Raw genomic sequence first — 26,536 nt, 5'->3', positions numbered from 1 at the left:
AAGGGTATTCAATTAAGAAAAGAGGAAGTCAAACTGTCCCTATTTGCAGATGACATGATTGTATATCTAGAAGACCCCATCATCTCAGTCCAAAATCTTCTCAAACTGATAAGCAACTTCAGCAAAGTCTCAGGATACAAAAGCAATGTGCAGAATTCACAAGCATTCCTATATACCAATAACAGACAAACAGAGAGCCAAATCAAGAGTGAACTGCCATTCACAATTGCTACAAAGAGAATAAAATAACTAGGAATACAACTAACAAAGGATGTAAAGGTCCTCTTCAAGGAGAACTACAAACCACTGCTCAATAAAGTAAGAGAGGACACAAACAGATGGAGAAACATTCCATGCTCAAGGTTAGGAAGAATTAATATAGTGAAAATGGCCATACTGCCCAAAGTAATCTATAGGTTCAATGCTATCCATCAAGCTACCAATGACCTTCTTCACAGAACTGGAAAAAACCACTTTAAACTTCATATGGAATCACAAAAGACCGCACATAGCCAAGACAATCCTAAGCAAAAAGAACAAAGCCGGAGGCATCACACTGCTGGACTTCAAACTATACTACAAGGCTAAAGTAATCAAAACAGCATGGTACTGGTACCAAAACAGATATATGGACCAATGGAACAGAACAGAGACCCCAGAAAAAACACCACACATCTACAACCATCTGATCTTTGACAAAGCCGGCAAAAACAAGCAATGGGGAAAGGACTCCATGTTTAATAAATGGTGTTGGGAAAACTGGCTAGCAATGTGCAGAAAGCAGAAACTGGACCCCTACATGTCACCTTACACTAAAATTAACTCCAGATGGATCAAAGATTTAAACATAAAACCTAACACTATAAAAACACTAGAAGAAAATGTAGGCAAAACCATCCAGGACATAGGCATAGGCAAGGACTTCATGACTAAAACACCAAAAGCAATGGCAGTAAAAGCCAAGATAGACAAATAGAATCTAATTAAAATTCAGAGCTTCTGTACAGCAAAAGAAACCATCATTAGAGTGAATCAGCAACCAACAGAATGTGAAAAAATTTTTGCAATCTACCCATCTGACAAAGGGCTAATATCCAGAATCTACAAAGAACTGAAACAGGTATACAAGCAAAAAACAAACAACCCCATTCAAAAGTGGGCAAAGGATATGAACAGACACTTTACAAAAGAAGACATATATGAGGCTAACAAACATATGAAAAAATGCTCATCATCACTGGTTATTAGAGAAATGCAAATCAAAACCACACTGAGATATCATCTCATGCCAGTTAGAATGGCAATCATTAAAAAATCTGGAGACAACAGATGCTGGAGAGGATGTGGAGAAATAGGAACACTCTTACACAGTTGGTGGGAGTGTAAATTAGTTCAACCATTGTGGAAGACAGTGTGGTGATTTCTCAAGGACCTAGAAATAGAAATTCCATTTGACCCAGCAATCCCATTACGGGGTATATACTCAAAGAACTAAAAATCATTCTATTATAAAGACACATGCACACTTATGTTTACTGCAGCCCTGTGTACAACAGCAAAGACGTGGGACCAACCCAAATGCCCATCAATGATAGACTGGACAAAGAAAATGTGGTACATATACACCATGGAATACTACACAGCCTTAAAAAACGATGAGTTTGTGTCCTTTGTAGGGACTTGGATGAATCCGGAAACCATCATTCTCAGCAAACTGACACAAGAACAGAAAGCCAAACACCATATGTTCTCACTCATAGGCAGGGGTTGAACAACAAGAACATGTGGACTCAGGGAGAGGAGCATCACACACTGGGGGCAGTTGTTGGGGGATGGGGGGAGACAGTGGTGGGTGAGGAGGGAGGGGAGGTTGGGGAGGGTTAACATGGGGAGAAATGCCAGATATAGTATGCACCTAAAGTAAAATAAATAAATAAATAAAAAGTTTAAAATGGAAAGCCAAAGAGGAAGAGAATGAGTTTAGGTATCCCACCCAAGACTGCAAAACTAGTGGTGGAACTAGAATTTGATGCCTGAATTTGACCTCCAAGTCTAGTATTCTTTTGCTCCCTCCCCTGACGCCTAGGACAGAGATCACTGTGGTGAGTTGGGTATGCTGCTGCGGACCAGAAAGGGGGCTCAAGACAGTTCCCCTGATCAGCAGGAAAACAGAGCGAAAGAAGATAGAAGAAGCCAGAAAGTGATGAAATAGTCTTAGAAAAAAATACTGTTCTTGCAAAAGAAGAGCACATGATTCCATTTTCCTTGAGTTAACCCTTGTATTTCTTGGTTAACTGGTTCAAAACAAAAGGGGTTTTAGCAAACAAATTTTGCCTGTTGATCCTGCTAATAGAACTGGTGATAACTAAAACTGAAGAAAGCTTGAAAGGGCATCACATCTCTCCAGGAAACAATAATGACACAGAAGAACCCATAACTTAGTGGTCCCATGGGGAACCAAGGGTGGGATAAAGCTTAAGGAAATTTGTGACCAAAATAGCAATTCAAATGAAGTACAGTCGTCTCTTGTTATCTGTAGCGGATTGACTCTAGGGCACCCTGCAAACACCAAAATCTGTGAATGCTCAAGTCCTTGATATAAAATATGGGCATATCACTGATGTACATTCTCCCATATACTTTAAATCATCTCTAGAGTATTTATAATGCCTAATACAATGTAAATGCTCTGCACATAGTTGTGATACTGTATTGTTTAGGAAACAATGACAAGAAAAAGGAGTCTGCAGTTATGAAGTACAGACACAACCATGTTTTTCCCTCAAAATATTTTAAAACCATGTTTGGTGGTATCTATGGATGCAGAAACTGACATACACGAATGGCTGATTGTAATTTGAATCTCATCATCCACCTTTTTCTAATCTTTGGGCTTTACAGGTTTTATTTCCATCAAGTCTGTCTTTAGGTGATACTATTTAAGCACCAGTTTTGAAGAACTTCCTGGTCCTTTAGAAAGGATGATTTTGTAGTAGCTGTTTTAAAATGCCTCAGAATAGAATATTATGTTTCCCCATTAAGTATTAATGATTTGAGTTTATGTTAAATGCTTTCTCCATTTCTTCCCTTGGCATTTTCCAAGTTATTCCCTTCAAGAAGAAAATTAGAAAGGTACTCAGATTTCTATGACTTCACAAAGAATTCATAAAAAGGTCAAGCTTTCAATTGGCTATCCTTTCAATAAAATTATGTTAAATTGTTCAAAGTGTTTATATTATGGGCCCTCACTGTTATAGAATTTCAAAAATGGCTGTTTAGTTTTTAACTGATCTAGTTATAAAAAGTAATTATTGCCATGATGTGGCTGTATTGTGGTTGAGATTGAAAACTTTCTTTCCATAAAATAGGTTCCCACTTGAATATCTTTCTAGAAGGAGATTATAAGCCATGGGTTATTTGATTAACAAGAATAAACAAGTAAAGAGTATATGAGTAGATGGCTCATTTCATGATTTAAAGATTGTCAAATTAGTTAGTTAACTAAAAGGCAACACAAATTTAAAAGATGGGAGAGGCAAGACCAATGTCTGAATTAAGTGCTTCTTTTCAGGGCATCCTGCATAAAGCTGCGCCTGTGCAGAGGCAGCTTCCTGTGCACTGCTGGCTGCCGGGTGTGCTTGTCTGTGCCCCAGGCCCCCTATGCAGGAGAATCCAGCACTTTAGAGCACGCTTTGTATAAAATAGAGTGCAAATCAAATCATATTTGGGGAGCATCTGAGAGATAGGACTAGCTCAAGAGGCAGCCTCTAAAGTGAGAATAGCACTGAAAAGGGGTGGAGGGTCTGAGCCCTGGCCTGATTCTTCAGCCATCTCATGGAAACCCATTCATTCAGCTTCTCTGTGCCCTCATTCCCTCACCTTCACCTACACAATGCTTTAATGTCCATTTCAGCCTTGAGATTCTAGGAAATAGGGCAAAAAACAAACAAACAAATAAAAGACCCCTTCATTATCAAGCAGTCATCAAATTTTTCCTGTTTATATTGTATTTAATAGTCCACACCACCCCCATCCCATATGTTCTCATATATGCTACCTCATGTAATTCTCACAACAGTTTCTCAAGTATGGTGGGCTTACTGGCTGGCATGGCAGCCGGCCTTAATCTTGCCATACTATTTCTTTCTCTGTTATTTCACTCTCACCTATATTTGATTCAGTTCCAAATATTTATACAAGCTTTGCTTTGACCTCTCCTGAACTTCAATGTTGCTTCTCCAAATTCTAGCTTCCACATCAATGTCCTATTGTTGGATCGAGCGCAGCTGGACTTGAATAGAACTTACAATCCTTTTCCCCAAACCACCCACCCCTCTGAATTGCACAAGTGTCTTTTCTATGGACACTTCTTCCTGCCATTCAGGCATGCAGCTTTGACATCTCTCCGACTATCTCCTCTCCCCGACACTTGCTTCCAGTCACCTTGTGATCCTTTCTTTCTATATCTCATATTCATTCTTTTTAGCTTTTAAACTCTGCAGCATTCTGGCCAACGTCCTTAGCATATCAAAGTCTAGACTTTTACGACTGTCTCCAAGCTGGTATCCCTGGCTTTAGCTTCCATTTTCATCTTAATTTATCCAATGAATTGTTTTAAAAATTGTTTTCCCCATGCTAAACTCCTCTCCAAAAACCTTGATTTTCCTTTCACTGTTACAGGATCCAGTATAACTTCATTAAATACAAATCTCTGTTTCCCTGTGTAACTCAGAATTCTCTACAAATTCTGAAAGTCCCCTGAAGAGGCCACATCCATTTCTAATCCCCAAGCTCGAAACAGCTCTCATCCTTCTGTTTGAAAAAGTCATATAGCTTCTTCAAGATCTAAGATGGTTTCTTCTCTCAGTTTCAGAGTGGCTGTCCCCAAACTACAGTAGGCGTTGCTCATTGGGAGGAAGGCAACAGCACGGGAATGAGCAGCATGCCAGGCCAAGCCCTTTATATATACATGAACTCATCTGTTCTTAACCTCATCACACATGCATCATCACTGTCCCTACTTTAGAGGTGAAAGTGTGGCTCAGAGAGGTTAATAACTTGTCTAGGTCCCAGATTTGCCAAGTGCTGGATCCAAACCTTGGTGGTCTGGCCATAGAGTTTGTACTTCTTTTTTTTATTATTATTGCATTTTAGGTTTTGGGGTACATGTGAAGAACATGCAAGATTGTTGCATAGGTACACACGTGGCAGTGTGATTTGCTGCCTTCCTCCCCATCACCTATATCTGGCATTCTCTCCCATGCTATCTCTCCCCAACTCCCCACCCCCTGCTGTCCCTCCCCTATTTCCCCCCAACAGACCCCAGTGTTTAGTGCTCCCCTCCCTGTGTCCATGTGTTCTCATTGTTCAACACCCGCCTATGAGTGAGAACATGCGGTGTTTGATTTTCTGTTCTTGTGTCAGTTTGCTGAGAATGATGGTTTCCAGGTTCATTCATGTCCCTACAAAGGACACAAACTCATCATTTTTGATGGCTGCATAATATTCCATGGTGTATATGTGCCACATTTTCCCTGTCCAGTCTATCATCGATGGGCATTTGGGTTGGTTCCAGGTCTTTGCTATTGTAAACTGTGCTGCAATAAACATTCGTGTGCATGCATCCTTAGAGTAGAACGATTTATAATCCTTTGGATATATACCCAGTAATGGGATTGCTGGGCCAAATGGAATTTCTATTTCTAGGTCCTTGAGAAATTGCCACACTGGATCCACAATGGTTGAACTAATTTACACTCCCATCAACAGTGTAAAAGTGTTCCTATTTCTCCACATCCTCTCCAGCATCTGTTGTCTCCAGATTTTTTAATGATGCCATTCTAACTGGCATGAGATGGTATCTCAATGTAGTTTTGATTTGCATTTCTCTAATGACCAGTGATGATGAGCATTTTTTCATATGTTTGTTGGCCTCATGTATGTCTTCTTTTGTAAAGTGTCTGTTCATATCCTTTGCCCACTTTTGAATGGGCTTGCTTGTTTTTTTCTTGTAAATCTGTTTTAGTTCTTTGTAGATTCTGGATATCAGCCCTTTGTCAGATGGGTAAACTGCAAAAATTGTTTCCCATTCTGTTGGTTGCCTATTCACTCTAATGACTGTTTCTTTTGCTGTGCAGAAGCTGTGGAGTTTGATTAGGTCCCATTTGTCTATTTTGGCTTTTGTTGCCAATGCTTTTGGTGTTTTGGTCATGAAGTCCTTGCCTACGCCTATGTCCTGAATGGTTTTGCCTAGATTTTCTTCTAGGGTTTTAATGGTGTTAGCTCTTATGTTTAAGTCTTTAATCCATCTGGAGTTATTTTTAGTGTAAGGTGTCAGGAAGGGGTCCAGTTTCTGCTTTCTGCACATGGCTAGCCAGTTTTCCCAACACCATTTATTAAACGGGGAATCCTTTCCCCATTGCTTGTTTTTGTCAGGTTTTTCAAAGATCAGATGGTTGTAGATATGTTGTGTTGCCTCCGAGGCCTCTGTTCTGTTCCATTGGTCTATATCTCTGTTTTGGTACCAGTACCATGCTGTTTTGATTGCTGTAGCCTTGTAGTAGAGTTTGAAGTCTGGTAGTGTGATGCCTCCTGCTTTGTTCTTTTTGCTTAGAATTGACTTGGCTATGCGGGCTCTCTTTTGGTTCCATATGAAGTTTAAGATGGTTTTTTCCAGTTTTGTGAAGAAGGTCATTGGTAGCTTGATGGGGATAGCATTGAATCTGTAAATTACTTTGGGCAGTATGGCCATTTTCAAGATATCGATTCTCCCTAACCATGAACATGGACTGTTTCTCCGTCTGTTTGTGTCCTCTCTGATTTCGTTGAGCAGTGGTTTGTAGTTCTCCTTGAAGAGGTCCTTTACATTCCTTGTTAGTTGTATTCCTAGGTATTTTATTCTCTTTGTAGCAATTGTGAATGGCAGTTCATTCTTGATTTGGTTCTCTTTAAGTCTGTTATTGGTGTATAGGAATGCTTGTGATTTTTGCACATTAATTTTGTATCCTGAGACTTTGCTGAAGTTGCTTATCAGTTTCAGGAGATTTTGGGCTGAGTTTGTACTTCTAAGCTTTACACCACACTACCTATTGAAGCTTCTGTTGCTCTATAAATCCTTTTGTGCCACTTGTCTCTAGCACATGCAAGCTTCTTAAAGGAAGGCTCTTTGTCTCTATCCTCTGTAGCCTGTGACTAGCACACAGAAACACCCCATATGTGCAGCCTTAGAGGTCCAGGGATGGAGTTTAGCAGTAGCAAACCCCTGACAGTGTCTCTGTGGTTAAAACACATGGAGACATACACTTTCCTTCTTGATCTTTCCTATACTCTGATAAAAGTTCTGGCTGCATAGTTCATAGATCAGAAAAAGAGTAATACTACTAATAAAAATACGTGATACATTTCCACATTTCAGAATGTGGGCCAGATAATAAAGAAAGATCTTTCAATAGTCCAGCCTCCCTCCTTCCCTCTCTTCCTTCTTTTCTTCCTTCCTCACTTGCTCAACAAATATTTGTTTTATGCACACTCTGTGCCAGAACAATACACCTCTGGGTTTGTTATTAATGTTTTCAGCTGAGATGCTAAAAAAACAGAGCCAAGTGATATTGAGTAATTACCAAAAGCAACAAAAAGATTGCTAAAATGTATTGTGAGCATACCATCAGCCAGACATTGGGCCAAGTGCTTGGCAGGTATGATCTCACTTGATCCTTATTAAAACTCTATGCGATAAAAAGATTATTATCTCCATCTTATATATAAGGTGAGTAAGGTGAGAAAGGTGAAGGTCATAGGACTCCTAAGGGACCAAGCAAGGATTCTAGTTCAGGTAGTTTGAAATGAGAGCCTGCACGCTTACCCTTTACACTTGACTCCCACCAGGAGTAGATACAGCTTTGCAACATACCAGAGGCATATTTAAGGTTAGTTTCATATCCTTTGAAAATAGTTCCATAAACACTATCAGGGTACAACAGGAATGCCTCCACTATCATTTCACACTTTACCTGAAAGCAGGTGTGTGACTTTTAACAAGTTAACTTATCAGGGCTTTATTCAATTTGTTTGTAAAATCAGCACCAAGTAAGCTCCAGAATTTCTCCCAAACACAGATCTTCTATTATTCCAGAAAGGCAGCTGTTGGGCAGTAAGTGTTCACTAATCTTGGAGTCAGAACGAGGTTTCTTTGAATAGCCCCACACCCTTGTTATCAGTCCCTGTCACTGTGGTTTGTACCTATTACTTCCAGTTTGTCATCTGCTGTCCTCAACTGTCTGGAAGACAATCACCAAACCCAAATAATCATCTGGAGATGCAGTGACCTGTCCTTTACCCCGCCCTTTTCACACACATAGTTCAAGATCAAAGTCTCAATTTCTGAGTCCTTTATCATCCTGCTCTGTGGCTGTAGGTTTTGCTCTTTGGATGTGAGATTGCACTTATGTCCAATATTTCCTTGCTGTAGGTCCTGGCTGAAGAGGAAGTGCTACTTCTGATAAAATAACGCATCTGATTTGGAAGGAGATTTGCATCATTCCCTCCCTTCTCTTTTTCTCATTTTCAAGATTACTTTGCTCTCCAGCATGATACACATCGAGCTTTTTCTTTTGATCTGAAATAAAGTCTCTTTCTGTTTTTGTGCTAGGGGCCTTTTCTGGGTAATCTCATTCATTTTATTGGCTCTAATGACAACTATGTTAACACTGGTGACTCCCAAATTTCTGAACTGTATTTCTTACCTGAGCTTGAGGCTCAAATAAGAATGTGACTGGAGCACATGGCCTCAGGTTTTCCATGAACACCCAAACAGAACCTATCTAAATATGAAGTCCTCCTCTTCTCTTCCAAACATGCTCCGGCTCCTGTGCCACCTCTCAGGGAATGTGGCACTTAGTCACTCAAATCAGGTGCCTTGGGATTCCTCTTGCATTCCTCCATCACTTATATGTCATTGATAACAAAGTCCTGTCCATTCCTTCTTCAAACATTTCTCAGATCTACCCACTTCCCCATCCCCACTGCTCCTTCCCTGTTTCTCACCTAGATAATTGCAGTAGATACCCAAGAAGCATCATTGCTTTTGGTAGGAAACAGTCATTTCAAACTTAAGATAAATAAAATGGAAATCTCCTTTTATACTGAGCCTCCCAAATGGGTCCTCTTGTGTCTGCTGTATCTCAGTTAACAGTATTATTCACCAGCTTGTTCTCACCTTAAACCTGGAGCCATCCTTTATCTCTGTTTTCGTATCCTTCCACATCCAATCTATCAGAATGTGCTGTCAGTGTTACTTCTAAAATCCTTCCTAAATCTGACAGCATCTCATTATTTCTACTGAAACTACCTTGGTCTAGGCCACTTCATTTTTCTCTTGGTTTACTTTAACAGCTTTCTTAAATGGGCTCCCTTATCTCCACTTTTTTTTTCTAAAATCCCACCTGTGTCAGAGAACTTTAAAAAATCTCATTACATGGCTTAAAATTCTCCAGTGTTTTTTTTCTAAATGCAATTATCATAAAATCCAGACTGTTTCCCACAGTCCACGAGGCCCCACGTAAGCTGCATGCTGCCACACGCTCACCCTTGCTCATCACGCTCCAGCCACACTGACTTTCTTTCTTCTTCCTTCAACCCACCAAGCTTGTCCTGCCTCAGGGCCTTTGCACTCTTCTCTCAGACCTGTTCAGGGCTGGTTCCTTGACATCATTCAGGATTTAGCTCAAATGCCTCCTCCTCAGAGAGGTCTTCCTCTCCCACTCTGGCTAATGCGGTACCTGTGTACAACTCCCTAGAATTTAATTTTGTCTCTTCTGATGGGCTAATGACCATAGACTGATGAATATGTGTGTTCTTTTTTAACTAAAAAAGTTGAAAGTTGAAAAAGTTGAAGGCTTTTTTCTTAAAATAGAAAAATATAGGCTTACTGAAGCAGGTTATTTAAAATTAGAAGAAAAACAGTTTAAAATATCTTTTTGTGATACTGATTTCAATTCCTTTGGATATACATACCCAGAAAAGGGATTGCAGAATCATAAAGTAGCTCTATTTTTTTTTTTTTTGAAGAATCTCCATACTGTTTTCTATAATGGCTGTACTAATTTACATGATCACCAACAATGTATTAGGATTCCCTTTCCTCCACTTCCTCGCCAACACTTGTTATCTTTTCTCTTATTGATGATAGCCATTCTGATAAATGTGAGCTAATATGTCAGTGTGGTTTTGATGTGCATTTCCCTGATGATTAGTGGTGGTGAATCCATTTTCATATACCTATTGGCCATTTGTATGCATTCTTTTGAGCAATGTCTATTCAGGGTCTTTGCCCATTTTTAAATTGTGGTTTTTGTAGTTGTTATTTTTTCTATTAAGTTGTACATTTCTTATATAATTGCAGCATTATTCAAAATAGTCAGGATATGGTAACAACCTAAATGTCTACCAACAGATAAATTCTAGAGCTCTAATGTAGAGTATGATAACTATACTTAACAATACTGTGTGGTATATGTGAAATTTGCTGAGGGTAGATCATAAGTGTTCTCAACACACACACACACACACACACTTGCAAAAGGTAATTATGTGAGGTGATGGATATGTTAATTAGTGTGATAATGGTGATTATTTATGCATATATCAAAACATCAACTTATACATCTTAAATATACATAATTTTGTCAATTATACCTCAATAAATTTGGAAAAAATAAAAATAAAAATGCCATATACGAGATATCTATATTCATGTGTCAAATTCAAAAGTGCATATCCTTTCTTCCAGTGTAACAGTACATATGATATTTTGAATGCAGACTGAATACAGACACTGGATGATTCAGGTTGGTGAAAAGAAAGCAAGTTGCATCAGCTCTTCTGATGGGACATGAAAGAAGCAAGAGTCCTGCTTCATAGGCAAGTCTCAAGTTGAGGATAATAACTGGACTTCCACCTCTCCTGTATCTCCAGTTTCAGGAAAGAAAGAAGGATGGACATTTTTTTTAAAAAAAGAAGTATCTCTTGTTTGTCTAAACTGTCTGGAAGACACAAACTGATGTGACAATCCAACTAGACCTCTGGGAATACAATGTAACCTAGAGTTAAATAATGTAACCTAGAATTACATTACAGGGTTTCTATAGACGGAAACACAGAGGCACAACTGCTGTGTTTTGTTTTGATTTTGTTTTCCAACATTTTGTTAAGGTAATTTTCAAACACACTGAAAAGTTGAAAAGCTTCATTTCTAAAGATCATATTTCTCCCTATTTCAGGCAAAGCCAAGCAGCCTTAAAACTGCCTACCTGCTGAGTAGGACCAATATATTCTAAATCCCTAAGTGCCTGGGACAACGGACTGGGCCACAATATGATTTTTGACATTTTGGTTACCCTTTTAGTGTGCTTATGCCTGTAGTGAGCCGATCACTACTGCTAGATAGAAAGCGACTATTATTTTTTAAAAATTTATTTTATGGTAAGAACACAACATGAGAACCACCCTTTTAGCAGATTTTACATGTACAATTCAGTATTGTGAGCTGTAGGTATGATGCTGTCCAGTGGATCTCTAGAACTTACCAGGGGCTGCAGGGAGCGGGAAATGGGAGTTGCTAAACAGCTGCTATATTTTTGTTGGTTTAAAAAGCTCTGAACTAAGGTTTTTCTTCAAGTCTCCTTATGCCACTGCTGTGAAGAACATCTATGTGGTTATCAGGCACATTTGTTTTCTGTCTTTTAGATAGGTCTTTCATCAATGAGTATTGATTATTGTGTCACATAGTATATTGCTTATACAAATTCTGAAGTCAAATTGTTTTAAAAATCTAAATTAGTCACATCTTAGCCTTGGCATTTACATGTTTTTCAGCAATATGAGCTGAATGGTCTCTCATATCTGCCATCTTTATATATAAATCTGTTATTTTTCACCCAGAAGAGATCTTCCTTTGACAATTTCTCATGAGTAACAATAATGAATTTGATAATTTGCTGTTGGAAAGAGTATGATGCCAAACTTACACTGAACTAGATTCTATTGTGTTTATACTGAACACAATTCAGTGGTCTCTGAAAAGACAAACAAATGCCTGGGCATCATGCCTGTAATCTCAGCACTTTGGGAGGCCAAGGCCGGAGGACTGCTGGAGCCCAGGAGTTCAAGACCATCCCGGGCAACACAGTGAGACCTTGTCTCTACTATGAATTAAAACAACAATTAGCTGGGTGTGGTGGCACACCTTTCTGTCCTAGCTACTCAGGAGGCTGAGGCAGGAGGATTGTTTGAGTCCAAGAGATCTAAGCTGCAGTGAGCTGTGATTGTGACACTAGATTCTAGCCTGAGCAACTGAGTGCAGAATGAGACCCTGTCTCAAAAACAAAACAAAACCAAAAATACAAACAATGCAACATGATCGGAGGCACCTGTTCACTTATTTTTGCCACTAATAATCATATGTTATTTAAAAACAGGAGATGATTAAATCCATCTTTCAGGTCATTTAGTTTAGTTTCTTTTAATTTGTACAACCTCTCAAGGGCTTTGACTACTGCCAATTCTCAAGCCATTCAGGTAAGAAAGCACTGCTGCAAGGTATATATATTAAATGCTTCCTGAGAAGCTCACTGAAATTCAAACATTACCAAAATAATTAGGATACCAAGAATAGGACATTACTGGTACTTTAATGTGAAACCAGGACCTAATACATATATGTTGGGAAGCTGTTATTTAAATACTTTTGCTATGGAGTTATATTAAAAAAATTGATTCTCTCTCTTTTGATTCTCTTTTTTATAAAAAAGACAAGAATTATTTTTTCTTGTGTTTTAGATAAACACTACAAAAATTAGCTGGGTGTGGTGGCATGTGCCTGTAATCCCACCTGCTTGGGAGGCTGAGGCAGGAGAATCACTTGAACCCGGGAGGTAGAGGTTGCAGTGAGCCAAGATCATGCCACTACACTTTAGCCTGGGTGATAGAGCTAGACTCAGTCTTAAAAAAAAAAAAATAACTTCCAGCGAGGGTGCTTAGCTCTGCAGTGTCCACTATGGTAGCTGCTGGCCACACGTGGCTGTTGAGAACTTGCTGTGTGACTAGCACAACTCAGAAATTGAATTTTTAATTTTAATTATTTAAAATTTTACTTTAAAATCTGAAGTAGTGTAAAGTGTTTTTCCATTAACCATAACCTTATTGTTTTCATAGACTACATTTTTCTTCAGAGATTGCATCATGTAATCTTCTATTTTCTATTATAATACATATGCTCAGCATATCTATCATTTCTAGTGTCTAATGAATAATTTCTTATATTGATTGCATGCTGCAATAATAATACTTTCAATATCCTGACTTAAATAATATATCATTAAATTAATTTTTCCTACTGCATTTTACATTTTGAAATGCAGCTACTCAAAATGTAAGTTTATATATATGGCTTACATTGTACTTTTATTGGATATTGCTGATCTAGAAGAAAGCAACAGAGAGTAAAAAACGACAGCAATAATAAAATATATGCCAACACGTAAATAAATTATGAAATCTGGAGAGTCTTACAAATTTACTCATTCTTTTGGCCTAAGTTAAAATCTTGTAAAGTGCCATATGATCCAGCAATTCTATTTCTGGGGTATATACCAAAAAAATAGAAAGCAGGGTCGGAAGAGATATATTTGTACACCCATGTTCCTAACAGCATAATTCAAAATAGCCAAGAGGTGGAAGCAACCCCAGTGCCCACTGTTGGATGAATGGATAAATAAAATGCAATATATACATACAGTTGACTCAGTGTTAAAAAGGAAGGCAACTCTGGCACATTCCACAACGTGGATGAAATTCGATGTTATGAAATTAGCCTGTCACAAAAACACAGATATTGTATGATTCTACTTATATCAAGTACCCAGAGTAGTCAAATTTACAGAGACAGACAGTGAAATCATGCTGGCCAGAGACAGAGGGATGGAAGAATGGAGAGTTACTGTTTAAAGATTACAGAGTTTCAGTTGTGCAAGATGAAAAGATTTCTGTGAATGGGTGGCGATGACAGTTGCACAACAATGTGAATATACTTAATGCCACCTAACATTTTCACACATAAACATGGTTAAAGTGGTAGGTCTTATGTATATTTTACAATTTTAAAAAATAAATTAAAAAATGTTTAAACATCATATGACTATATTGCTCTTATTGCTCCAGAAAGATATAGTCCATTTCAAGCTACCATGAAGGCTAAGGAAAAATATTCAATTTAATGTAGTTCATATTTGCTTATCTATATGTCCTTGAATGAGCATTTTTAAATGGCAAGAAAGCTAGCAGATTAGGTAAGAAAAATGGCCAGAGAAAACAAGATAAAAGTGCATTAAATAAAGTCAGATTTTGAATGTGGTGTTTTGTTTGTCTCTGGATATCAGTGAAACAGAGAACTGTGTTTTCAGAGAAAGTGTGATAAAATTGCATTTCAGGGACATTTTGGAGGAGGAAAGGATTATATCTGACTGAGAAATATAGATCATTTCTATGCAGGGTGAAATGTATTAGAGATTTATAGTCATATTAATAACTAGGCCATAGTAAAGACGTGTAAGGAAATGAAGGTAAGCTAGGGCAGATGGCATTCAAGAGACATTTGGAAGGGACTCAAACAATGGAAAGATGTTCAAACAAAGGCATGGAACATGGTCAGGATCATCCCGTCCTTTAAATGGTCCAAATGGAAGCCAAGACACTGGGATCACTTCTAAGAACATTTAGATATGCTAGCTACACTCAATAATGTAGTAATTCATGGTCATCTATAACCTCTCAGTGTGAATTAATTAATCAGATCACTCAACTGCTTGTGAAAGAGACCTGTGGTTCTGGTGTCCCTCACAACAGGAACCTGCCTTTGTTGGCCTATTTTCCCACTAAGGCTTAGCCTTTCTTGGAATTCCTCCAACTGCCACTCAAGTCATAACCTCACTTCTGGGGTGAGTGGACATCAAGTGTTTCATGTTTCCTTAGAGTTTCATGCCTTCTCTGTTGTCCTACACAAGCTCTTATCTGGGGATTTTCAGTGAAATAATAGGACAATTTATATGATTGACTTCTGTACTGCATGGCTCAAGTGACATACATTCACTTTAGAAGGTTTTAAGTTGCACAGCATACAAGTATATCATTTACAGTTGATTAAAATGTTTGTGGTCATTTCTGTTTAAAAGAACAAGTTAGGCATCTGTTTCTTGCTTAGAAATAACCACCTCATTTTTTTCCCCTGTGGGAAAATCAGGTATGACTTAAGACTCCTTTCACAGGCCAGCCTGAGGATCTCTGATATTCTATTTCTGTGTGCATTTGTAATCCTTTGTTTATATAAATGACACTTTTAGCTAGTCAAAATATGCATTTACCCAGAAGCTTTAATTACGGGTCATGTCACCTAAGAGTGTAGTTACTGTCATTATTATATTGACTGATACAGAGCTAAACACATGTAGGTTGCCCTTTGATACAACTTTCATGATAAATTAGTTGATCATTCAACACATACTTATGAGCCTAATAGCATGGGCCTAATTTTGTCGAGAACTGCTTCATCTCATGCTGCCTTGATGAGATTTATTGTCTAGCTCTTGAATGTTCATTTATATTTGAAGTTACTTTCTATTTCAATTAAGAATTCCTTGTGACTTATATTTGTAATACTATATTTAATTGAAGATGAAAGTCTAAAGTAATTTTTGGCTAAAACAGATTATGAAATTATTCTCCATTTCCTCTTCTGGATGCAAGAAACACATACATGTTGTTTGTGAAAGAATCAACACGGATAAAAGTTTCTCTTTTTCAGTTACACAATGAGGCATGCTGTGAAATTTATTGTGAGGCAGCTGAAGATAATATTCTTCCTCTGCCACCTAAAGAAAGCATGTTTCAAGTCTCAACTGTGTGTAGATAAATCCTGTTCAGTGTACTATAATAGCAATCCAAATTAATCATTAAATATGTGGAGGGAATTTCAGGTAGTTGTGTTCATATCTGTAGTTTGACTATGTGGTGTGGCATGGCAATTTCTCCTTCATTAGCTACTTAGTATTTCAGATTTGTTTAGTTTGCATACACACATTCCTTTAAATCTACTGTTATACAATAAAATTTAAGGTATTTTAAAAATAATGTGGCACAGCTCTGTTGTTATTCATTCTCTATCATAAATTCGACTGGCTGCAAAATGAAGATTGTTTAAAAATAAAATCCGTAGGGCTTCTTCTAATGAACAGCCCAAGTGTAAGTCTTCCATTTTGTGGATGGGAAAATGCATCTAACAGACTTTATTTCATTCAACAATAAATATTGTTCTGAAACCATAAACCCAGAGAAAATTTGTTACCTTTTAAAATAGAATTCATTAACATAGTTCAGAGAGCCAGGTCTTCAGGAAAGCTGCTTAAAAAAGCAAACATGCTGGAGATGGATTGCCTGGAAGGCCAAGGCAGAAAACTGGTAGCTTAGAATTACAGGATGGAAAAATATGAGACTTTGTTTATACCACCCTGGGCCACTGGGCATAGGATCTTAGGAAAAAATATTTTGCTTCTTTTTCAGCAATCCCTTGGGGTCTGTGTTAGGCCAGATGTGGATCCCAGGTCTGGGTTCAAGACTCAACTCTGCCATCTATTAGCTAACCCAAGTGACGACCAAGTCACATAGCAGGGCAGTGGGAAATGCCCAGGCTTTGCTATCACACAGACCTAGATCCAGGGACACACTGGTCAATGTTTAAAACTGAATGGACCCTGATTTGTAGTGTTTGCCAATTTCCATGATGTAAATACTCCCACCATGGCCAATTTTAAGCTCCCTACATGACCTTACTGAATGCAGAGTTGGGAAGACAGGAGCACAGTCAGTTCTCTCCAGACAGCTTAATTAAAATGATATGCCCCTGATTTCCTTGCCTCCTGTCAATTTCTCTTCCAATCCATATTTCCACTGAGATTTTTAGAAATCTCTCTTCTGGAGAGACTTTTAGAAAATGCAAATGGATTCTATTGCACTTCATTAGCTTTCGGCACTTACTGCGTAAAGTCCAAACTCCATGGAATGGCACAGATGGTCCTTGCTGATTCTGGCGTGTGTCTACTGTTTGGCCACATCTCCCACCTCTTGTTTATGACTCTGCTCCAGTTTTATTAAATCACTAAACTTTCCCTCAATAGGCCACTACCTTTTCCTACTACCTTCATCTCTCTGGCAATTTCTCTTTCATTAACTACTTTGTGTTTCAAATTTGTTCAGTTTGCATAAACACATTCCTTTGGACAGCCAGCCATTTCCCCTTTTTTTTAAACCTGGTAAACTATTCCAATGCTTTCTTCAAGGATTGACTCAAGTGTTGCCTATTCCAGGAAGTCCTCCCTGAATTCCTCACGATACCTTGTACATCATTCTCTAAAAGGCACTCTTGACACCATGTTGTAATCATATGTACTTGCTTTTCTCCCTGAACTGAAAGTGAGTGAATTAAGGATATTTATCCCACATCTTATTTGTCTTTTCATCTCTGATGTTAACCACAAGTCCTGGACAATTGAAATATTTATCAAATTGAAAGTATAAATTTATAAATCCCTCAGATTCTTTCTCTGCCCCTTTCGTGGTACCTGAGTTGCTGTCAAGAAAAGCGCTTTTATAAGCTATGAACAAGTTAGGAGATAAGCATTTTAAGCTTGATTCTAACTGGAATAATGATTCTCAAAGTGAAAATGAAACATGTAAAATATTGCAAAATGCTGATGTCTAAAACGATCGGTTTTTCAAGGATAATAGTTTACTTAAATGTATTTGTCACAATGTCTTCTACCTGCTAACTTCATATATTTAATGTTGGTCACCAATAATTAAAACTATGACAAATTAGGTATTTCTCACTCTTAATTTTTAAGGTTTTTTGGATAGTAGATAGGAACTATGGCAAAAACACTATAAAAATGGAAATAGCATAGATAAAAATCATGCTAAATGTGCTATTATTTGTATTTAATAAATGTGACATATACTAAAGTGAACATGTTATTCATGCACAGATGGAAGATTTTATTCAGTATCTACTTAGCTATTGTTTTTTATCCTGAATGACTGCGTGTTCAATGTGTATTACAATTTTTTTAAATGGAGGTGCCATTGCTGTTGTAGAACATTTCCAAGAAGCAACACACTCAGTCTTTTTGAGTGTGTTGCATTTTGTAAGCAGCAAGGGACTGAGCTTGCAAAGCAAATGTTCTACATTTGCTAAATTTCCAATAATGAATTTCACTTTTTGAGTTGAGAAAAAAAATAACACTGTTCCTCTCAATGGGTAGCTTTTCACAAATTATGCAAATGAACAAACCATTTCTAACTTTAGGGATGCTCTAATGTCAGAAATGAAAAATATGCAATTGATTTCTCCATTCTGTCATCCACTAGGGCTATTCTTTCCATTACACTTAACTGAATTTGAAAGGGTTCTTCTCCTTGGAAATGTGTGAATATAGATTTAACAGATAGTGTTCCCCCTAGTTTACATTAGTAAGCATCCTAACATAGCTTTTTCTAAACAATAATTTATAATGCACTCTTCTTCACAAGAATTCTTCTTTGCATTTTATGCTGTGTTGCTTTCTAATACTGTGAATTCCATGGCCCCCAAAGAGGTCTTTCTTCTGATCAGATAAAGGTACTTCAAACAATGGAATTTTTACATCTATGAAATAGCTGATCTTTTGTAAAAAATTTTCTGGTGCAGAGAATCAAGGGAAAATAAAAAATCGACGACATCAGGCATTTGCATCCTCATATTTGTCCATTTATCATTATACCACCATATATTTTATAATATTCTTTACCAAGCCAAATCATCAAATTTAGTTTTGATATTTCTAACCATACTGTATGGATATGACATAGACTTCCAAACTTAGCATCACAGGGCATATGATTTAAATGGGTTTTCAAAAATGACAATGAATGATACCAAGTTATACATATTTTCTTGTGAGTTATTTCTGGCTTATGAAAATAGCATCATACGTGAATCAATAGCCAGGATTGCAATCAGTATAGAACGACTCTAAATAGAAGTCACTAAATAGACTACAGGACGGTTTTATTCCATAGTCTTAGCACCATCAGCTAGATGCTTTACTGAGAAACTCAGTCCAAACTAAGTTAGTGTAATCTTTGGAACATGATTCATTAGTTACATAATGAAATGTAAGCCACTTAAGTTTTGCTGACCCCAATATACATAGTAGAGACATTTCATTTAAGTGAAAATGGCAGTAGAATCATAGACACAAAATTAGAAAAAACTTCAGCAATGATTTAACCAAACTCTTCATGAATCTCTTGTCAATATTCTTTATGGGGGTACCCAATCCCTGCACATGTTTACAAACATAATCTCATTCTTTCCAGTCCTAGAGACGTTTCCTTGTTATGAAGTTACTTCTTATCCTAAACAAAAAGTGACTTCTGTGTAACTTTTATCTTAGTGGAAGACTCTTTAACAAAGAATTAACCTTATGTCTTGGTGGGTCCCAGTTTTAACAGGAATATTCTGTCTAAAATATTGTTTTCTAAATTTTTTTTGTTTCAATTATTATACATTTAGTGCAATAGGATAGGGTAGATTGAAAGGGCCCAGAACCTAATATTGGTCTTTCTTAGCCGGGAGATGGACTCAGCTATAAACAAGAGGGTGCGGGGTATATAGTAACTGAGGAGGCAGAACATAGAATCTGAGAAAAATAAACAAAGATGCAAAAAATTCCAAGCAGGATGTCAGAAATAGGAGTGTGCGTGATGTTTTTGGCATCTGAGCCACACACTTTATCTGAAGAAGCGTTCATTCAGGCCAGCACCACAGACTGATTGTAGTATTTATGACTATAAGGGCAAACAGCATGTTCCAATCTTGAAAACTCAGACTATCTTTACAAATGTAGATTTCTTGAGGGCATGATTTGTTGTCTTTTGAAATGATTAGGAGACCTCTATGATTTCCCTAGAATATGGGCTCTATCCATTAGTTATTGTAGACTTTACTCTCTCATAGAAATCAGGCAATTGACAAGCTATGAATCAGATAGGGCAAGTTAGTAAAAATTCCACTAGTAAAGGGAGTTTTCTCATAACCCTAGTGACTTGTGTTCCCTATCAAAGATGCTGTTGCCTTTAAGATTTTCCAATTGTTGAAAAGTGTTTTATTAAGCAAGTAACTGAACAAAGCATTACAATGACTAGCACTTTGTTTTGAAAAGAAAGGTTAGCATGTTGGGGTTACAGGAAAGGACAGGGAGTGAAGATGCCTGAGTTCTTGTCCTGCCTCTGTCTCTAACCTGGATCACACAGAATTTTCGAAGCCATGACTATGGAGAGAATCTAAAGAGGCATCAGATGTAACACTTTGGCCAATTTAGCTTTCTTCCAACTATGAATTTTCTTTAACTAAGAAGGCAGTACTTACAGCATCATGGCAATAGCATTTTAGAAGCTGTATAAATAATTTCCCCACAAGGAACAATAATGAAAGTAATCACACCTGTGAGGGAATCAGACACTTTCAGAAACTTGCTTGCCTTCACAATTGTGTGTGTGTGTGTGTGTGTGTGTGTGTGTGTATGTTCATGATCAGGCTTTAAAAGATTTCCAGAGAACACAAACAATAATATTTAACAGAAAATTTATACAAGTATTAAGTTGCCCACTTATCTGAAATGAATGCTAAGGTTAGGAAGGAGAACAGAGATAGGAGCTTATTCTGTTTATACACTTTTAGATTAAGATGGATCTTTGTCTTCCATTGACTATACTGACTTTTTGGAAACACACATAATACCTTATTACCAGACAAGAAATGAAGCTAAAAGAAGCTAGTGGATGGGAGTGATTGGTAGCTCTCACTTATCACAGGAGTAGTGGGTTGGTGGAAACTCGGAAAGGATGGTGGGAGTAGCTACACGTGCCAAGTTAACATTCTCTCGAATTGTTGGCAATTTCTGGGCATTGTGAGCTGGAACACTGCTCCTAGGCAAAGATTGACTTGGTAAATGAAAATCTATCTTGCCTCATAACTTTAAGCCAAAAGGCAAGAAATGGAAACATGAAAATGTAAAAACTTAATTTTGTATTAATTGGCAAAGATTGACCCCCTACTATGTGCAATAGCACTCTGCCAAAGCATAATTCACTTTTGAATCCATATGAATTTAGAAGTGAAGGCATTCTTAAAATTCCTCCAAAATATAAAGATGCTTATCAGTTAACACTGTCCCAAAAAACATCTAATACATAAGCAGTTTTAAGAAATAAAATTGAGATTCATAGTCATTTGGGAAAATAAACTGGTTGTCAACTATTACAATGTCTGTATTTTAATACTGGTGGTTGCAAGACTTACCTTTAAATAGATAATCATGGAAAAATTAAACAATATTCCATCTCATTTTCTTTTAAATGTAGTGATTGCATGAAAAGGGTATAACTGATTGATGTGAAAGTGAAAAGGCTAAATGTATGAATTTATTTTAATTAAATTAATATTGATCAGTTCAAGAACCATAAACTCTTACTTTTAGTGTGAGTTTTTGAATAATAAATTTACAAAATTTTAAAGGTGAAATGGAAATAAAATCAGGAAATAAAGCTGGAGTCCATTAGATAAAATCTTACCTGAAGTTACCTGAAGTTTTTGTTCTCCTCTCTTCTCCACTCTCCCTGAAATGAGAAGTGACAGAAAAGTTACAGCATGGAGCCATGAGAATATGATGAAAATAAGATGAAAGCCCAGTTTATGGCAATTTCCAAACACAATCACTACTTCAGCCACGTCCAATGTGCTTCTAGAGATGACTGGTCTCAGCCGACAGGCATGAGAACCGCTTGCAAACCAATTTATGAAAGTCAAAAATAAATAAGTATGCATTAAACGTGCTGTTGGGTTTTAAAAATCTTGTTAGTAAGAGTCATTTACTCAACAATAAACCTACAAAGGGCAAATCCCCATAGAAAGCACTATGGGGAAAACAGCTAAATAAGACTATGCCTTCTTACAACCCACTTGAAAAAATAGAAAGGACAGACAATACAACATGAAGTGAGATGTGCCTCAAAAGGTATAGAATGCTTAAAGATATGAGATGATGAAGCAGCTATTTTTTATTTTATTTCTTTTTGAGATGAAGTTTCACTCTTGTTGCCCAGGCTGAAGTACAATGGCACGATCTTGACTCACTGACACCTCTGCCTCCCTGGTTCAAGTGATTCTCCTGTCTTAGCCTCCTGAGTAGCTGGGATTACAGGTGCTCATCACTATGCTTGGCTAATTTTCTGTATTTTTAGTAGAGACGGGGTTTCACCATGTTGGCCAGGCTGGCCTCGAACTCCTGACCTCAGGTGATCTGCCCCCCTTGGCCTCCCAAAGTGCTGGGATTATAGGCGTGAGCCACCACACCCAGCTGAAGCAGTTATTTTAAGAAAGGAGGGGTGCTCATGAAGTTATGGAGAAAGTGGTATTTGATTTTGACCTTGAGATACAAATGGGATTTTAGAAATCTGAAATAGAGAAATGACTGATTCTTGGCAAAGGAAACAATATGGGCTAATTGGACAGGGTATTTCAGCAAGACCTTGCACACTTACAGCAGTGCATAGGAGGAGGACTATCCTAGAGGTCAGGCACAAGGTAATGAAAGGGTGGACTGAGTCAAGGCAGTGGGAATGGAAAGGAGGGAAGGCATGGATGCAAGAGACAGTGGAGAGGCCGAAATAATAGGGCCCAGCGATTTATAAAATGTGAGTTGCCAGGAAGGAGGAGAAGTCAGGATGTGTGGTTAGCTAGGTGACTTTGGGCATAGAGATGAAAGTTGGGGAAATGGTGTTATAGAATGTGATGGGGCTGGGAATGACACGTTCAGTGTTAGACCTACTGACTTTGAAGCACTATGGGGACCTGGAGCTTGTAAGAGGTCAGAAAATTTAACTATCTTAATATATATGCATCTGACATTGGAGGAGGCCTTTGTTGGAGCATCCAGGCTTGTAAAACAAATACTACTATATCTAAGAAAAGAGATACAGCCATACAATAATAGTGGGGGACTTCAACAGGCCGCTGACAGCATCAGACAAGTCATCGAGGCAGGCAACTAACAAAGCAACTGTGGACTTAAATGAACTTTTGACCAAATGGACCTAACAGACATCTACCATCCAGCAACCACAGAATACACATTCTTCTCATCTGTGCACAGAACATTCTTTAAGATTGACCATGTGCTCAGTCATAAAACAAGTCTCAATACATTAAAAAAATCCAAGTTGAAATTACAGATGCAAGAAATGTTCATCATAAGAAGACAGCTGAGGCCGAAGGAGTGAATGGGGCATAAAGGCAGGCAGCACAGAGGAGTAGGTAGAGGACAATAACTAAGGTAACATGACGGCTGCTTTTGTTTTATGATGTAGGTCCATTGGAAGGCAGAAGCAGCTGAGATCCAGGGAGCTGAACAAAGTGCAGAGTCCTGTACCACAAATCAAGTTTTAGAAGTATGGGGGTCTTCAATAGCATGTTGCTACTACTTGCTGAGTTAACATACTGTTGCTAGATTGTGAGAGAGTAGTTTTAGCAGAGAGTGGGTGAAGAACACAAGAGAGAGACTGCGAGGGCCTGGGAAGTAAGTGGGTGATAAGGAAGTGGAGCTGAGGATACAGCTTCTTTTCCTTTCTATCAAATTTGGCAGCCTCCAGATGAGTCGAATAAGTGATATGGGGCAATAGCTTGAATAGAAGTCAACTCAGCGTTTTTGCTAAGCTATGGAAAATGTAAGCATATTACAGACTTAGGTAGGAAACTGTGCAACTGGGTAATGGTGTGTATGAACACCACAGTGGAGGAGAGGACCATGGTTTGGGATAAGTGAGGGCCATCCTTCCAGCTGTCACTTTTTTGTCATCTATCAACATTCCACAGCTGGAGCTAGTTGCTGAGAAGTTAGGCCACATGTTGAAGCTAAATGTAAACTTTATCCAAGTTTTTCTACCAGCTCTTCAAGTCTTTTAAAATCCTAAAATAAAAGGTGAAAAAATGTACAATCTTCCCTTGTGTTGCTGCCAAAAGTGTAGAATTCATTTAACTGGCACCTTGATTAATGGCATGTTATATTCATTTGGGTGATTTCCAGAGGACTTGTTTGATGCAATTTATTTCAATGATTCCAACAGATAAATAACATGAAGAATCCATTTAAAGGCCTCGTTCATTACCAAGAGTGACAGTACACCTCCTCATTTAAGTTTTCCACTGGGCAAGCCAATGCCTACTGTTTGATTATTCACTTATGAATATTAGAGGCCTCGGACATTTTCATAAATTTAAAAAAATGGTATTCAAGGCTTGAATTGTAAAATATGTAAAGAAAAACATCTTTTCGGAGTGTCTTTAACCTATGTTAGAGTGAGTCACTCATTCTGAAAGTCGAAGGTGTATGTATTTGAGATAAATAATATGGTGTAGTGATCAAGGTGTCCCCAATGATTTCCATCTTTTCTTCTTTCAATATTCATGTCCTGTGTAATCCCCACTGAATTAGACTGACTGTGTAATCAAGGATTTTATGGAAATAATAGAGTGGGATTTTGAGGTTGGGCCTTAAGAAAATTGTGCCTTCCAGGCTGGGTGTGGTGGCTCACGCTTGTAAACTCTGTGCTTTGGAAGGCTGAGGCAGGAGGATCACTTGAGCTCAGGAGTTTGAGATTACCATGAGCTATGATTGCACCACAGCACTCTAGCCTGAACAACAAAGCAGGACCCCATCTCAAAAAACAAGAACAACAAAAAACTGTGACTTCAATCTTCCTTTCTTTTGGATCACTTTCTCTGGGGCAAGCCAGATAATATGCCGTAAGGACACTCAAGCAGCCCTATAGAGAGGCCGGCTCATGTGGCATGGAACTGAGGCCTCCTGTCAACAGCCAAGGAGGAACAAAGGCCTCTTGCCAGCAGCCACCATCAACAGGCATATGAGCAACCCATTCCCCAGCCCCAGTCAAGCCTTCAGCTGACAGCAGCTCTGGCCAACATCTTGACTGTAACCTTGAGAAAGTCAGACCCAGAACCATCCAGTTGGCTATTCCAGAATCCCCCACAGAAACCATGTGAGCTGATAAGTCTATTGTTGTTTTTAGCTGCTAAATTCTGAGATAAGTGTTGTATATATTACGAGTCTGTGATAATTCATCATTTAATATACTACACCTACAGTAATGCTAATTGGAGGCAAATCAATCAGTCACCCTGATTTTCTCATTTGTAAGGTGGGGAACAGGGCCTGCTTCTCTGGAATGCTGTGAGGATTCAACAATTCCCTATGGTAAGCTAGCAAGAAATGGACAAAATTTACATGAAATACTGGCATCTCATGTTTCAAAAGGGAGGCTGGAAGGTGCAACTTTTTTTTTTTTTTTATGAATACCTCAAGTAATTTTTTTTACGAGGACCTCAAGCAATTCTCAGCCCCTATGTTACATGAAAGGGCTTTGTAAACTGTAAAGTGCTATATAAATGCTACCTATTAGTTTTATCATAAATTAGTCCTGTTATAGGAATCTACTTGGATTTCTTAGTTACATATATGTATGTGTGTATATATAGGTGTTTGTGTGTGTATATACATATATATGTATATACACACACACACACAAACACCTACATATATATGTGGGTGTATATATAAATATATATTTATATATACACCCACACACATACACACCAAACATCAAATTAGAAAAATAAAAATTACATACTAGGATGGTATTATATTGATCAATGGACACAGAGATTGAACTGTTTAGATGGAGATGACCCTCTAGGCTTTCTTCTTTAGTATCTTTATCTTGCTCTGAATGGGTGATCTTATCTCTCATTCTCTCAATGTTCACTTTCCTCAAAATAGATGACTGTGACACTACATCTCTAGCTCCAAAATCTACTTAGGTTTTAAAGCCTCCTGGAAATCTCTACCTGTGTCCTCTACCACACTTCAACACATGCCCTTAATTTAAATAATTATAGTGCCAATTTCTCTAATGAACAGTGATGATGAGCTTTATGTGGCACATATACACCGTGGAATACTATGCAGCCATAAAAAGGATGAGTTCGTGTCCTTTGTAGAGACATGGATGAAGCTGGAAACCATCATCTTCAGCAAACTAACACAGGAATAGAAAACCAAACAGCGCATGTTCTCACTCACAATTGTGAGTTGAACAATGAGAACACATGGACACAGGGAGGAGAACATCACACACCCTTTTGAGGGGTGAGAACACGTGGACACAGGGAACATCATCCTGTTGAAGGGTGAGGGGAAAGGGGAGGAAGAACATTACAACAAATACCTAATGCATGTGGGGCTTAAAACCTAGATGACAGATTGATAGGTGCAGCAAACCATCATGGCACAGATACACCTATGTAACAAACCTGCAC

The 26,536-nt window shown here is 38.0% G+C and overlaps 1 protein-coding gene across 3 annotated transcripts in view; it reads right to left on the bottom strand.

Annotated features, from left to right (window-relative positions):
- The window catches only part of CHST9 (carbohydrate sulfotransferase 9), a 294,555-nt gene that overhangs the window by 132,729 nt on the left and 135,290 nt on the right, over nucleotides 1-26,536 (bottom strand). For all 3 annotated transcript variants that reach the window (XM_021670007.2, XM_021670006.2, XM_064379319.1), the window contains one exon: nucleotides 21,718-21,762. In XM_021670007.2, the coding sequence (XP_021525682.2) occupies nucleotides 21,718-21,762 (45 nt within the window). Of the gene's footprint in view, nucleotides 1-21,717; nucleotides 21,763-26,536 lie in introns of those variants that run through there.

Source organism: Aotus nancymaae, unplaced genomic scaffold (assembly GCF_030222135.1).
Source record: "Aotus nancymaae isolate 86718 unplaced genomic scaffold, 86718_ANA_hifiasm-v0.15.2.pri h1tg000020l, whole genome shotgun sequence".
Classification (NCBI taxonomy): Eukaryota; Metazoa; Chordata; class Mammalia; order Primates; family Aotidae; genus Aotus; species Aotus nancymaae.
This window is presented reverse-complemented; position numbering and strand designations above follow the sequence as displayed.